The sequence below is a fragment of the Manis pentadactyla genome, chromosome 9 (genome assembly GCF_030020395.1).
Source record: "Manis pentadactyla isolate mManPen7 chromosome 9, mManPen7.hap1, whole genome shotgun sequence".
Taxonomy (NCBI): domain Eukaryota; kingdom Metazoa; phylum Chordata; class Mammalia; order Pholidota; family Manidae; genus Manis; species Manis pentadactyla.
Window position 1 is genome coordinate 6,311,466 of NC_080027.1, and position 15,427 is coordinate 6,326,892.

The 15,427-nt window shown below is 57.6% G+C and overlaps 1 protein-coding gene across 1 annotated transcript in view; it reads left to right on the plus strand.

Moving 5' to 3' along the window:
* The window catches only part of LRP5 (LDL receptor related protein 5), a 104,219-nt gene that overhangs the window by 53,713 nt on the left and 35,079 nt on the right, over positions 1-15,427 (plus strand). The window contains exons 6-7 of the mRNA XM_036875759.2: positions 3,961-4,357; positions 6,365-6,536. Of these exons, the coding sequence (XP_036731654.2) occupies positions 3,961-4,357; positions 6,365-6,536 (569 nt within the window). The remainder of the gene's footprint in view (positions 1-3,960; positions 4,358-6,364; positions 6,537-15,427) is intronic.

The following is a 15,427-nucleotide window of genomic DNA, read 5'->3' on the forward strand; positions in this document are numbered from 1 at the left end:
GCGGAAATAGCCAAGTTAAGATGAGGGCACACTGGATTAGGGTGGGCCCTAAATCCAGTGACTGGTGACCTTATGAAAGGGAAATTTAGACGCAGGCACACAGGGGAAGAGGCCTTGTGAAGACAGAGGCAGAGGTTATGGAGATGCAGCCACAAGCCCAGGAACAGCAAGAATTGCTGGCAACCGCCGGAGCTGGGGAGGCAGGAAGGCCTTTCCCCCAAGCCTTCAGGGAGACTGGGGCCCTGCCAGCACCTTGAGTTTGACCTTTGGCCTCCAGAGACTGTGAGGGAGTCAGTTTCGTCTGTCACCAGCCACCCTGTGCGGTGACAGCCTTCTCTGTGTCGCCTGTCTGTGTGATCTCGGACCTGGCACAGGGGCAGGGCCGGGGGATAGAGGGCGGCTTTGTCTGGACGGCTGTTGGAGAGGGAGGGTGTTGAACTGGCGTGTCCATGATTTCGGCCATCTCTCAGGTCCACTTTGTTTTGAGGAGAACCTCCTGCCAGAAAGGCTGCGACCCAGCTTGGCCTGCACCCCGTGCCCTGTGCTTGGCCCCGAGACTGGGGTGCTCCCCTTCTCCTGTGTGTGCAGGGAGGGCAGGGAGGGGCAGAGCCCGCCCAGAGGAGGCTCTAGGCACTGCTGCCCAGTGAGGCGAAGGTTTCACTTTCTCTGGCAGCGCTGTGGAGCAGGCTGTTTGTTTAAACAACCCCAAAGAAAACCATTTGGTGAATCAGTTAGTTTCTAAACAGTTTACTCCCTGGTGTTTAAACAAACTCCTACCCAGGCTGCATCTGGTCCAGGGAAGGTGCTGACCTCTCCTCCTAATGGGCCGCACAGTGTCCCCAGGCTACCTGCCGGTGGTCCAAGGGCTGCTGCTCACGCTCTTGGAGGTCACCTGTGGGCACACTCTCGGCCAGCGGCCAGCCGAGCCCAGGTCTGTGGTTCTCTCTCCGCAGCTGCCCCCGCGGGCCTGGCCCCGGACAGAGCGCCCCCCTCCTCCCCACTGGGCTCACCCACTCAGACCTTCAGTCCAGTGTGTGGGCAGTGGCTGCCTCCCCCGTCCTGGCCTGTGCGTTTTTCTTGGCAAAATGCAAATAAAAACCTCAAAGGCTCTGCAGCCCAGAGGGGTGTCAGAGACCCCCTTGGAGTCAATTATCACCTACAGATTTATCCCAGCATTTAATTATTGCCTCAGCCTCAGAGACTTAGCTCTAAAGGGTGCTGGTAATGGGCTTCTCTGATGGGTGGTGTGCTCTAGGCTTTGTCTTGACCCAGTTACTGGAGAGCTGGGGCTGGGCACACTCAGCCCCCGACGGCTCTGCACCTGTCGGGGGCACTGCTGGATTCTGCCGTGTGGTCCCAGCCACATGACTCCAGAGGCTCTTGGAGCTGGAGGCCAGACCCCAGTCCCAGCCGCTCCCTTTGCAGGCCAAGCCCTGCTTTCCCTCCACCGATTCCTTGATGGTCTTGCTCCCTGCAGGTCTCTGCCCTGGGACCCCAGGAACGACATGGGGGTACATCCCACATCCATTTTGTTGACTCTGAGCCCCAGTACCTGGTCCAGGGCCTAAAGTAGCTGCTCACAAAGATACTGGGGATCGGGGGAAGGGAGTGGCCAGCCAGCCGGGCAGTGCGTCAGCCCTGGGCTTCCTGTGGGTGCCAGCCAGCTTTAGGGTCAAAATGCTCATGGGATCAGAATGCTCCCTCTTGCTGCTGTGGGCCCTTAGGTGGGGAGCGTAACCTCTGTGCGTCAGGCTCCTGGTCAGTCAAATGGGGCATAAGTGTACCTCGGGGGCTGGTGTGAGGATTGTGCTCTTAGGTGCTTGTGTCTGGAGGACCACGGAAATGGGTGGGCGAAACAGGCTCCAGAATGTGTTCGGGAACTGAGTGTCGTTTTCTGTCGGGCACCCATATTTTCTATGAAGTTGTCAAAGTGCTACTTGTGGTCGGGGCATTTGACGTTCACCTTCCATCTCACACAGTGGGGCTGTGCCAGGCTGGGCTTGGGAGCTCGCCAGCCCCGTTGGAAAGCTTTGAAGACGGGGCTTGGATGGGGCTCCTCCTGGGCAGCCTGGGGGGCTTCCTCCTCCTTCCATGGCGGCAGGGTAAGCCAGAACCCTCCATGGAGTTTGGTTTATGGTCCTCTTTATGTCAGAGCTTGATGGGGACCCAGGTACCTTCAGGTCAGGTTGACTCTTCCCTGTATGTGGGAAACCAAGGCGCAGAGAGGGTTAGGGGCCTGCCCAAAGCCACACAGCGGAAGCAGGGTCGGGTTTCTGCCCTGCATTCTCCCTGCTTTCCGTAGGATGTTGGCGCCTGCCCAGGGGCTGCAGAGGGCCAAGGGGGCATGTGCCAGAACCCTAAAGAGCTCATAAGGGCAGTGCTGGAGCCGAGGGTCAGACGGCGTGTTGTGTGGTCAGCCCCGCCACTGGGGCAGGGGAGGCAGAAGCAGCTTCCTGGAGGAGGAGGAGGTGTGTGACCTGGGCCTGGAAGGACAGGTCAGATGTCAACAGGACATTCTGGGAAGGGAACCCAGAGAAAGACAGTCTTTTGAAATTCAGAATTCCCCTTCCCTCCTCTTTCCAGCACAAACCAAATCAGAACTCGCATCAACAGCTCTAACTAAATCTGAACTTGGACCTTGGGGGTTTCCAGTGTGGTTGGGCCCTTGGGGCACCGTACGCACTGCCTGCTGCCTCACTTTTCCCGCCACTTGCCTCAGTTTCCCCCTGCCTGGGCCCATGAAGCCATTGCTGCCGCCTGTGCGCCCTCCAGTGGAGGAATTGAGTTGTGAACTCGGGGCCTCAGAGCAGAAGAGTCAGGTTGGGGTTCCCACCCTCACTTGAAATTCAGGGCAGGGGACCCCAGAATGTCTCCGCAAGGCATGGGTTCCGAAGGCCCCGCCACTGTGGCAGGAAGCTGGCTGCTTGTGCAGGACCGACCTGTCTGTTGTTGGAGGGCTGCGGTTTGGCCAGGCACCGCGGAAACCCCGTAGTTGGCTAGAGGCTGGGGTCTGGGGGCCTGGGTATGAGACAGGCACCAGACTGGTTCTGTCCCTGTCCCATCCCGCACTGTTCTGTGACTTCACGCGGGTCCTTTTCCATCCTGGGCCTTTCATCAAACCAGGCAAGTGGCTCCCAAATGCCAAAAGTGGTCTCTAGGCCTGATCTTCCTAGTTCTGTGGGTCCTTGAGACCATAAAGGGCCATGGCCTAGCACTGGGGATGATGCATCCTGACCCCAGCAGCCTCCAGAGCCTCTGGGCTGGGGTTGGGGAGCCCCTTTGGGGTCTCCGAGTCCATCTGAGTGTCCATGTGCTACTTCTGCTGGAAGTGCCCATCAGTCCCATCAGGGAGGGTCCAGGACAGAGTCAAAATGTTAATACTGCCTGGGTGACAACGAGGAAGACTGAAGCACTCACCCTCCCTGGTGAGACGGCCCCTGGCAGGGAGGTGTGGGACTGTGTGATGATGGGTGCAGACATGGGGTGTGAGCTGCCTTGTGGGATGGGCAGGTGGGGGCAGGGCTTCAGGGAGGGAGTGGCATTTGGGCTGCGCAACGAAGGGTGAGCACATAGGAAGTGGGGCTTTGGGGACAGTGGCTGGCGAGGGCAGCCTGGAGTCCAGTGCCCAGGCCAGGACTTGCAGGGGAGAAGGGGGACTGAGTGTGGGGCAGCTCTTCACAGTGGTTGATGCCAGATGGCTGTGTGGCTTTCAACTGATTGCTTAACCTCCCTGTGCCTCCATTTTCTCATCTGTAAGTTGGTGCAGCAAAGAGTGCCAGCCTCATGGAGCTATTATTATAATGAACTAATGACTGTAGGAAGACCTTGGCAAACGTTATCTAACATACCTGCTGTTGCAGAAGCGCCAAGCCTCTGGGGACCTGGCTGTGCCCCTTCCTGCCCGCGCCCAGCCTCCAGTCCTGCCACAGACCTCTGACCCCACTGCCCGTGTGTTCACAGGGGCCGAGGAGGTACTGCTGCTGGCCCGGCGGACGGACCTACGGAGGATCTCCCTGGACACGCCAGACTTCACTGACATCGTGCTTCAGGTGGATGACATCCGGCATGCCATCGCCATTGACTATGACCCACTGGAGGGCTATGTCTACTGGACAGATGACGAGGTGCGGGCCATCCGCAGGGCATACCTGGACGGGTCGGGGGCACAGACGCTGGTCAACACTGAGATCAATGACCCTGATGGCATCGCGATCGACTGGGTGGCCCGCAACCTCTACTGGACCGACACAGGCACAGACCGCATTGAGGTGACACGCCTCAATGGCACCTCCCGCAAGATCCTGGTGTCTGAGGACTTGGACGAGCCCCGGGCCATCGTGCTGCACCCTGTAATGGGGTAAGGCTTGGGGGTGGGTAGGCTGGGGGCCAGGCTACACAGGAACGAGAGAAACCAGTGTTCTGGGACTTTCTCCTGCATCAGTATCCCCTGGAGGAGAGCTTGTTAACACCCAGATGGCCAAGCCCTGCTCCCCAGGTCCTGATTCAGGAGGTTGGGGGGTGGGGGAGACGGGCAAGAATTTGCATTTCTAACAAGCTCCCAGGAGACGGTGATCTGGGGACCTGGCTTTGAGAAGCTCTGACACAGGCTGCTGGGTACAGGTGTACAAAGCCCTGGAGACTTTGGGTACGTTGTTTCTTCTCCTGGGCTTCAGTCTCCTCATCTGTGAAATGGACTGACCCACCGGGCTGGTTTCCAGGCAAATGAGGGTGACAGTGGGGACGTCCAAGGGACTCGCTAAGGGGCACAGACCAGGCCTCTTCTAAGCAGGATAAACGTGGTGAACCTCTTCCCCTTCCTGTGACCTCTTGGGCAGAAACATTTGTACAGTGGAGGAGGCTGAGGCTCAGGTAGGTGAAGGGACTTGCCCAAGGTCACACAACCAGAGGTTGGGATTGGACCTTGCAGTCTGTTTCCAACTTTACATTTTAGGATTTTGGGAAAACAGAGAGGTTATCAACTTATATAAGAGCCTTTCTGAGATGCCCAGAGCTCAGAGGGTGGCAGCAGAGTGCCTTCCTGGGCGCTCATGACCAAGATCTCTGAGCTGGCAGACCCTGAGGGAGGAGGAGCAGTTGACACTCTTGAAGGGTGGAGCTGGGGCTGCAGGAGAAGCCGCGGGCCCACAGTTCAGGGTGTGGGCCAGCCTGGAGAGGGCCTGGGGGAGCTGGCTGACAGGAGGAAGGGCGGCCCCAGCAGCTATGCCTCGTGGGCAGTAACTAAAGCTGCAGTAATAGCAACCTTGTAGCCAGCGGTGGCTGCCATCTGTGGAGCACCCGCTGGGCACCAGGTGCTTCTCCTGTTTCCCCGGGGCTGAGGCTTGGAATGAAGTGACCTGGTGCCTGGCAGCAGGGCTGGGTTCACAGCCTGTGTGCCCACGGAGCCTGTGCTCATGGCTCGTGATTTGGCCCAGGTGTGCCGTGGAGCGCCTTCTGTGCACAGAAGCGCAGCAGGTCAGACCTGGGGGCCAAGCACTGTGGCTTGAGCAGCCCTTGTGGAGCAGGGAGCACGGTGGGGCAGGTGGACCCTGTTCCATATCAGCTGCCAAAGAGCAAGACTGTGTCCCGAGGAGGGGGAGAATGGGTCCCTCAGGGCAGGGCATCAGGGGAGGATGCAGAGGAGCTCATGCCAGCTCACGTGGATGGGTCATGGCTCAGGGTTAGGAGACCCAGGACCTGCTCCCTGCTCTGCTGCCAATGACCCGTGTCAGGTCACTGCCTCACTGTCCTCCTCTGTGGAGTGGGGGTGGGAGAAGCAGACTCCAGGGTTCCTCCCAGCCCTGAGTCTGGGGTCCCCCCTGGGGAGTGGGGCTGGCTGTCAGGTGTGTGAGCTCACGGGGTGCCGGGCGGGAGAGGCTGGCCAGTCTGGCTGGCGCATTGTGATTCAGGGCACAGCTGTGGCAGGTTTTCCTTGTGCTGAAGCCTCCGCCCCAGAGCTGCCCTCCCAGTGTCCAGCCTTGTCCCTTGAGGCCGTGGAGCACATGCTGTCTGCTTTGCTCATAGGAGCCCTGGGCTATTGGGAGAAAGTCCTGCTCAGCCTCTCCTGCCCTTTGATGCTTGGCCCCCGCAGCCCACCAGTCCCTCAGCAGGGTGTCTGCTGTCAGTGCCCTGCAGGATAGGAGGTGCACCCGCGGGGCCTAGAGTCCCAGGGCCCCAGTCCTTGGAGGCAGCGGGGGCATCGCTGTCCCTCGTGGAGTGCCCCGTCCTGCCCACGGGCCTAGTGCTCATCTGTCCAGGCAGCCGGCATTCCCCAGAATGACCTGTGTGGCGGGGGGGAGGGCGCTGTTCTCAGCCCTGGAATGCAGCAGGGCCGAGACAGTGTCATGGACGCGTGCTTCTTCTCCAGCCTCATGTACTGGACAGACTGGGGGGAAAACCCCAAAATCGAGTACGCCAACCTGGACGGGCAGGAGCGGCACGTGCTGGTGAACACCTCGCTCGGCTGGCCCAACGGCTTAGCCCTGGACCTGCAGGAAGGGAAGCTGTACTGGGGAGACGCCAAGACGGACAAAATCGAGGTGAGCCGTCCGTGGCTCGCAGGTGTGCAAGCAGTGGCTTTGGACGCCAATGAGCACAGGTGTGCAACGCAGGAGTCCCTGGGCCCTGACTTTCATGCAGAGGCCGGGCCCGGCCACCCCTGCAGCCCGCCCTGCGTATCAGGCGGGCATCAGATGATGCCTGTGTTCTGCAATTCGGCCGAATAGAATCCTTGACATGGTGACTCACTGTGGTGTGTCCCTGACACACAGAAAGGCCGTAGGGGGGTGTAGCTGGGTCTGTAGTGTTGTTAGAGGCACTGTGGTTACATAAGACATTGTGGGGAAAGCTGGCAAAGGGTCCAGGGAACCCTCTGAGTGACCTGTAGCTTCTTGTGAGTCTTAGTCAAACTTCAGAGTCATGATAAAAATTAAATAACACACATGTATCCCTCACCCAGCTTAAGTAAAAAAAACCTTATCAGTGTAGCTGAAGCCAGAGGCGACCACCATCCTGAATCTGGTGATTCCTTCCCAAGCATTAAAAGACATTTTCTTTTACATGATTAATTGAGGGGTGTCCCATGTGCATTCTTCTGCAACTTCTTTTTGCTCATGGGCGTATGTTTTTTAGTGCTCTTGATAGGGCAGTTCAGCTTGTCCCTGTCGCAGGGAGGTCCTTGGTGTTTGTGCCCCTCGGCGTGGGCACCCACTGTAGTTCCGGTGACGCTGGGCGGTCTTCGTCCGTCTCACGTCACCTCCGGGCACATCACTGCTTGTTGGCATCACTCTGGCGGTCTCCTCCGCTCTTCTCCTGGCTTCATGGGGAGACCCTCACGGGGCAGCGAGCGGGGGGAGGACAGCAGCGAGACACGAGTGTGCACCTGCTTAGGGTTTCCAGCCACGCCTCTGAGCAGAAATGCGAAGGGAACGGGCTGGGTGGACGCCTCTCCCACACAGACCCCACTGGCCGCTATTGGAGTCATGTCCTGTCCGAGTCCCTGTTAATAATCATTTTTAAAAGGGTCTTTTTGCTAAAGGGAGTTTGCAGACACTTGCTCTCGAGCCTCTTGTTCCTGGCAGGGTCTGCCACAGGGGCTTCACCTCCAGGACCCCGTCCCCTGGAGAAGGTCGGGATGCGCGTGTCCAGCCGACACTGCCGGACCCACCACAGGTGTGGCTCTGTTTACCCCCGCTGCAATGTGTTGGGTCTTTTTTATTGTGGCAAATTAAACGTAACATAAAACTAACCATTCAAACATGTTAGAGTGTACAGTAAAGTGGCATCCACTGCATTTGTAGTGTCGCACAACTGTTACCACTCTTTAGTTCCTGAACATCTTCATCACCCAGAACCCTGCAGCCATTAAGTTGTCACTCCCCATGCCCCTACCCACCCACCCCTCTGCCCCTGGCCGGCACCAGTCTGTCTGTCCCTGTGGATCTGCCTGTTCTGTGTATTTCATGCGGATGGCATCGTGCAGAGTGCACCCGTTTGTGTCTGGCTTCTTCATGAAGCAGAATCTTTTCAGGGTTCATCCACGTGGCTGTGTGTTGTGGGGCCTCATTCCTTCCTAAGGCCGACTAACATTCCATCGTGTTGGAGAGACCACGTTCTATCCATTCATCTGTTGATGGACCAGTGGGCTGTTTACCCCTTCTGGTGATTGTGAACAACACTGTTAGGAGCGTTCACGTACAGTTTTGTTTGACACCTGTTGTCGATTCTCTGGGTACCCACTTAGCGGAGCCGCTGGGTCACATCCCAGCCTTGGCTTTGCCCCTGGAGCTGCCAGCCTGTGCTCGCACCCTGCACCGTGCCGCCTTCTCACCAGCGGTGCACGTGTGTTCCAGGTCCGACATGCCCTTGTCAGCACTCGCGGTTTTCCACATTCCTCTTTGTTACCATAGCCACCCCGCTGGGTGGGCTGAGGTGCGCACGGCTCTGATTTGCCTCTTCCTGATGCTGTGGGTGCTGAGCACCTTTTCTTTGCGCTTGTGTCACAATCGTATTTTGAGGACATGGCATGGTCCCCGTTTGTGGGTGAGAGACCAAGGTCCTGGGGACAGTGATGTGCTCAGTGCCAGCCAGTGAGTAGGTGGACTTTGATTTTCTGCTTTTAGAACCAAACCGCAGACACAGCCCTAAGACAGTGTCAGGCTACTATGTGAAATATGATACTAGGAGTATATGTGACATGAACATTATCCACCGTGGTGACCGGTGAGTAGAACACACAGAAGTTAGGAGGAGAACGATTGGGAGATGAGGAGCATATTTGAGTCTCAAGGGTAAGCAGCAGGGAAACTAACGGCGGTGACATCACAGTAGCAGGAGGATAGGGGAGGGACAGGAGTAGGTGACGAGGCCCTTAGCCTGTGTCGTGTGCAGTGGCTGATGCAGATGGACCGGGGAATGAGGTCGCGTAAGGGTTGTCAGGCTGCCTGGCCTCGGGCCCCTTTCCTCCCCTGCCTGGCGGCGCACACCGGGGAATGCCTGGCCGAGGCCGCTGCTGCCGTCTGCCCACAGAGCTGGCCCGGCTGCAGGGTTTGTGCTGGACATCCCTCCGCCCCCGCCCCAGGGAGGCCATGGACACGCATGGGCGTGGAGACCGTTCTCCCTGTGAACACCGCACGCAGGCTGGGAAACACCCTGGTTGAGTCACAGGTGCATTCAGGTCATGGCAACTTCTTGGGGTCTAGCCTTGAGCCCAGGACAGACCCTTCTGGCATTCTTTCCACTGGTGAAATGCCCCCAGGGTGGGGATGACTGACATAGGGGTGAGCTTTGAGGTGGTGGCCCACGCATACCTGGGGACCTGCCCTCGTTTGCCTGCTGTGGACCCCTGCACCTCCCTCTCGGGTCCCAGGGTCTGCCACCAAGCACTTAGTGAGTGCCAGCTCTGCTCCAGGTGCAGGGCCACCCGGTGAATATGCCCCACAGACGGCTCTCTGGGGCGCCCCCTCAGGTGCTCGTGCTACACAGGACTTTGGGTCAGGCCATCCGCCCAGGTGCGGAAGCCTTGCTGGGGTCACAGTAGGTTCTGAGGCTTCAGGGGGTCAGCTGAGGGGTGAGTTGGACTCCGAGTGGCTGGGATGGTCAGGGGGGTATAAACGGATCAGGGCAGGGTAGGGCCCTCTTCCAGCCTCGGTTGATGTTCCCGGGAGGTTATGCCTGCAGACATCAAAGTGGCCAGTGCATATATGAAGGGTCCTGAGGCCCGTCCTTGGGCATCTTCTACCGAGTTGCCTTTGAGGGCGAGAAGGGATTCCATTCAGAGTGGGTATGCACATGGCCTGGCTCTGAACACAGAGGGGAGGCGCGGGAAGAAAGGAACTTTAGAAGGTGATAAACTCGCTTTCCCTTTGAAGAGGTAATCGGGCTCCCGTGTTCCGCCCACCAGTCCCCAAGAAGGACTTTACAGGACAGCTGTGGCTGATCCCTTAATGAACTGGGAGGAGAACAAAGGTCTGGAAATGCTGAGCTGACGCAACAGGGCTTCATCTGGACGGTATTAATGGCACAGACGGGGTTTATGGAACAGAGTCCAGACCATGGGGGGCCTGTGCTGCCCTCTGGGTGGGGCCTCCTGCTGGCCTTGTCCGCGACAGCCATCCCAGCCATCAGGTTCAGGCCAGCCCCTGAGTCAGCATGACTGGAGCACCCTCAGATGACTAGCTCGTTGCTGTCATAAGGGACAGATGGGAGTCAGGCGGCGACTGGCTCCCCATGTAGGTGTGGGCTTGGGGCCACCCCCTTGCTGGCTAATTGTCCTTGTCATTGGTTGTGGGGTGGAGGGGGCTGTCCAACTGTGGATAAAGTGAAGGCTCTCACAGCCAGGATTCTCCCCTGGCCCTGGTCAGCTAGCTCACCACACACATGTGGGCAATACATTGCTATTGACTCTATATAAAGAGCTCCGCCCAGTGCTCTGGGTGACACGGTGGCACGGCTGCAAGGCTGCAGGAGGGCAGAGCAGAGGCTGGAGTGGTGGCAGCGCCGAGGACAGAGGCTGAGACGGCTGCAGGGGCGGAGAGGCCTGGAAGCAGAGACTGGCTTGCTGCCTGCAGACTCGCTCTGAGTGGATGGGATTCTAGTGACTGACCTGCCACCGTGGGAATAGAGTTGGGTACAAACCCTTTCACCCCAAGAATGTTCCATTGTCATTTCTTGGTCTCATTGAATCCATAGTGAACTTGCCTGGGGCTGAAACCCATTGGCAAGACACCAAATCAGTCCCAACACTGGCAGATTGAAGCCAGGTGGGATGGGCATGGGCTGAGGTCTGTGGATGCAGGTCTCCCTCTGCGTGCCTGTAGCTGCCTCTGCTGCCTGCTTTTCCATCCTGCTGGCCCAAGAATTCCCTGGGAAGCCACCTTAACCCTCTTTAAGTCTGCAGCTCTTGGGGCTGGAAATTCCTGCAGCAAGGGTGCCCTTAGTCTGTGCTCAGCCTTTCCTGGGACTCCAGGTCACCGGCAGGGCCCAGTGTTCCCCGACACCCTCCAACCCCCTGCCAGCTGGTGCTTTCCCCATTTCCCTGCCCTGCTGGGCTGCAGCCCTTCCAGGCCCTTCCTGCTCTGACCACCACACCTCTTAGGCTTTATGCCACAAGATTCAACTTTACTCATAAAAGTAGCTGGGACTCACTGTCTCTCTAAGCTGTTGGATGGCCTCTTGGGCCCCACGTGTCTCCCCATCTATCTGCTTCTTGGCAGACCCTCAGACCATGACAGTCCTGCGTGGGTCCCCCAGGCAGCTCCTCCCTCCTGTGCTCCGCAGCCCACAAGCATAGAGTCCTGCAGCTACCCCAGTGTGGATAAAATAAGAGTTCCCGTGGCCAGGATTCTCACCTGGCCCTGGTTGGCTAGCTCACTGCACACCTGTGGGCAATACATGGCTTGTTGACTCTGTAAAGAGCCCTGCCCAGTACTCTGGGTGACACGGTGGCAGGGCTGCAAGGCTGCAGGGGAGCAGAGCAGAGGCTGGAGTGGTGGCAGCGCCGAGGACAGAGGCCCAGAGGACGGCTGTGCGGACAGAGGGGCCCGGAGGACGGCTGTGGGGGCAGAGAGGCGCAGAGGCAGAGAATGGCTTGCTGCCTGCAGACTCACTCTGAGTGAACGGGATTCTAGTGACTGACCTGCCACCTGGAAATAAAGTTGGTTGTAACCCTTTCACCCCAAGAGCATTCCGCTGTCAGTTTCATTGGTCACAGTGAATGCACAGCGCACTTGCCCGAGGCTGAAACCCACTGGCAGGACACCAAGTGTGTGTCTTGGGCTCATGCGTGGGGAGCGCCCACCTCCTCCATGCACTGGGCCGTGTGCGGGCTCTTCTCTCCGCAAAGGCGACATCAAGGGTCCCACCTGGAGGCATCTCTTCCGCCAGAAGTTGTGGCGCCTTACAGCCCCGCCAGCCAGTGTTTTTGCTCAGCCACAGAATCCTCATCATCACTGTCTTCACCCTTTCCCCTGGGAGTCGGCGAGGTCTCCCCAAGCAGGTGGGAGGGCTCTGAAGTCCAGCTCGGGTCAGGGGACTCGGGATGCATGGGTCTTTGTCAGGAGCGGCCCCTCCCACGCCCTCCGTGACTCCCTCCTGCACTGTCTGTGGCTCCCACATGCCCCTCACCGGGCCGTGCCTTGTGTCCCCCTTACCGCAGCTGCCTGGAGGGTCACCCCTGAGCAGAACTGCCCTCAGGTCACAGCGCCACACAAGCCTTGCCCGTCCCCACCAGCATCTCCCCAGCCCTCGGTGGTCACTCCCAGCATCACTGAGCACCACCTTGTGCTGGAAAGCGGGCACAGACACACCCATGCCATGCCTGGAGGAGTGTCCTGGAGGGGCACACAGACCAGCAACAGCAGGACAGACTCAGTGCTCAGAGGCCCAGTGCTCCCGGGGGACGCCGAGGAGGGGACGGGCCTGGGGGCTGTTCTGGCTCCCCAGAAGCAGCTCTGCTTCTCCAGCGCCTTTGTTCCGAAGTCCTGCCTTGTCTCTTTCACTTGTGTGCAGTTTGCTGCCTTCTGTTTCTGGAGTAGAGGGAGGAATCATTTAATCGAAGATTGAACCTACTTTAATCCTGAGGTAGGGCAAAGCGTTTAAACAACCCGGCGCACACAGTGACCAGGCTGGTCTGCGGATGGTGGCTTCAGCCATTGCCGCCGGAATGCGAGGACTGGTCCTGGGCCTTTGAAGACTTGAGCTTATAAAGCTTCCTCCTCAGTTGCTTCCCTCTGTTTGCTCTGATCTGAGGTGGGACAAGCTGAGATCTCACAGACCCACAGTCTTGGCCCATCTCTGAGGCAGGAAGGGTCACCTGGTGTGGCTTACTGTGAACTTGCTGGGGGCCCCGGGATCCCTGGGCTCTCTGTGGCCACCTGCTGTCTCTCCTTGGCTGGGACTGTGGAGAGCTTACATCCCCTGCAGCTGACATTTGGTGGATGTCCTCTATCGGGGTGGGCTCTCTGAGTACCTGGGGAGGCCCTGCACACCCCACAGGCCAGGTTGGCAGGTGGGCCAAGGATAAGCCACAGACTGAGAAGTTAAAAATATAACCACCCACCTGCTCCTGACATTTACTGTGTCGGTGGAGGTGACTTGCATTATGGCCAGATTAAGCACTCACTGCAGGAGTGACGGATACAAGGCTGGTCCCCTGTGGGTCCCCTGTCCTCAGGTAGGAAGTTGGAGCTTCCTGGTGACTGAGCTTCCAGGTGTGCACACAAGTGTGTGTTTAGGATCTTATTCCATGGAAAAAAGTAACCATAGCCATTTTAATTTAGGGTTTTTCGTCTGATTTCTGGTAATTATTCCATCAGAAAACAAACTCTTCTTCCTTTAAATGTATAGCTTTCGAAGGACTGGCCTTGGGCTCATATGTCGTGCCTGACCAAGTCTGTGGAAACAGGATTCAGGATAAGGAAACTGCACCTCAGGTGACTTTCTGGGGCCCACTGTTTTGTGGGGAGGCCCCGCAGACCCCACCGCTCTGGGCCCTGCTCTCCAGAGCGTAGCTTCTTCGGGACCTGCTGGTGTCTGCTCTGCTGGTCCTGCCTCTTCCCCCACTCCACCCAGACCTGGGCATGGAGCCTGGGGTCAGCTGAGCACAGGAAGGCAGAGGCCAGAGGTGGAGCACGGCTGGCACTCGGGTGCCTTCAGCATCTGGCTTGACCATTTTGAGGTGACTCCTTGGAGACGTCGTTTCCTTCCCTGGAAATCAAAGACACAGGAACTTTGAGAGCAAACTACAGCCCTTGGGATCAGATTGCCTGTTTTTGTACCACCCTCAAGCTGAGAGTGGTTTTTATACTTTTAAATGATTGAAAAATTAAGAATAGTATTTCATGACATACAAAAATGATATGAAATTCCCATTTCAGATATCCACAAACAATTTTGGTTGTTTTGCCTAAATAAGGTTTTTTTGAAACACAGCCATACTTGTTCTCTTACAAGGCTGCTTTTGCACTGCAAGGACCATATAGCTGCAAAGCTGAGAAAATATTTATGATCCTTTGCAGAGAAGTTCGCTGGCCTTTCTCCTGGAAAATCTCTGTACTCTCTCCTGACCCTAACATTCTTGGAGTTCAAATTCGATTCTGTTATTTCTGAATTGCTTGGAAGTGTTACCCTAGGCTCTGGGGTAAGGTAGGGGCCCCGAGTCGGGCCCGTGGGGCACGTTGGGTGTGCTCGCCAAGGACAGGCCCCACTCCTACTGCAGGATCTGGGAAAGGCCCAGTCCAGCAGATGTACTTACATAGACGCATTGGATTTACTCAAGCTGTGCTGAAAGCTGCTGTGAAAAGCCCACTTTGGGATCATTTATTTTCTCAAGTGTTAGAGTCCTGCTGTTCTTCCAAGTGGATGCATTTCTTTATGTCTGGAGTTCAGTTATTAAAGAAAATCAAGAAAAGGCTGGAAGAGATGGGAGAGAGAAGTCACGAAGGGGCAGCACTGACCTGGCGTATCAGAACGGGGAGTCTTGGTTGGTTCTGGAGCGTGTCTTCTTTGTAGTGTTAATGTCCTCGTCTGCGGTCCCTCAGTCCGTCCCTCTGAGTCCGGGTGGGACGGGGCCCGGGCCTCGTCTGAGCCCTGCGCTGGGCGGTGTGCTCCTGGGGACACTCTTCTCCCACCCTCGCTGCCTCAGCTCTGATCCCAGGGCGACACCCCGGCCGGGTGCATGCCTTGTGCTAAGGTCCCATGAGGGGCTTGGTGCTCAGCACACAGGGGGTTTCCTTTGCCTTTATGTGCCTCCCTCTTGTGGGGAAGAGAAGCAGGAGGTTCCTGGTTCTGCTCAAAACAGGAGCCAGCATGCCAGACCATGTGGGAGAGTTGATCCATCACCTGCCATTTCCTGTTGACCAGAGGGGCCAGCAGGGGCACTTGAGTTTGGCACAGAAATCAGTGACCACCTGAGCTCTGCCCTCCAGGTGAGACCGCAGCCGCCAGCTCGTGGTCCAAAGGACCATGTCATGCACACCCTGTGTTCTGTCCTGGGCTGCTCCTTGGCACTACCAGGGTGGAGCAGCCTGCAGGTCCTTACCCGGGCCCGTGCCTTCCGGTTCTGATTCAGTCACCCCAGGTCGGGACCCAGCCATTGTTTTTTGTTTGCCTACGTTCCCGGGTGACTTCAGCTGCTCCGCTCAGTTACGGTGGGGAAACTGAGGTCCATGGGGTGCAGGGACTTGCCCAAGGCAAGGCAGAGCTGGGGGCCCTGCGGTTCTGTTCGTGCTGTCCGACAACAGGACAAAGTCTTCTCTGCTAACCATGAATTGATCTTATGTTTTTGCCACCTGCAAAACAGAGGGTCTGTGACTTCTCTGGTGAGCTGGGAATAGAATCTGGCCCCAGGAGGCCTGTAGAGACTTGCCTTTCGTTCGCTGTGTCTCTTTCATCCTGGCCGGGGAGCCCGGGAGTTCGCACGGTGCCTTTTTAC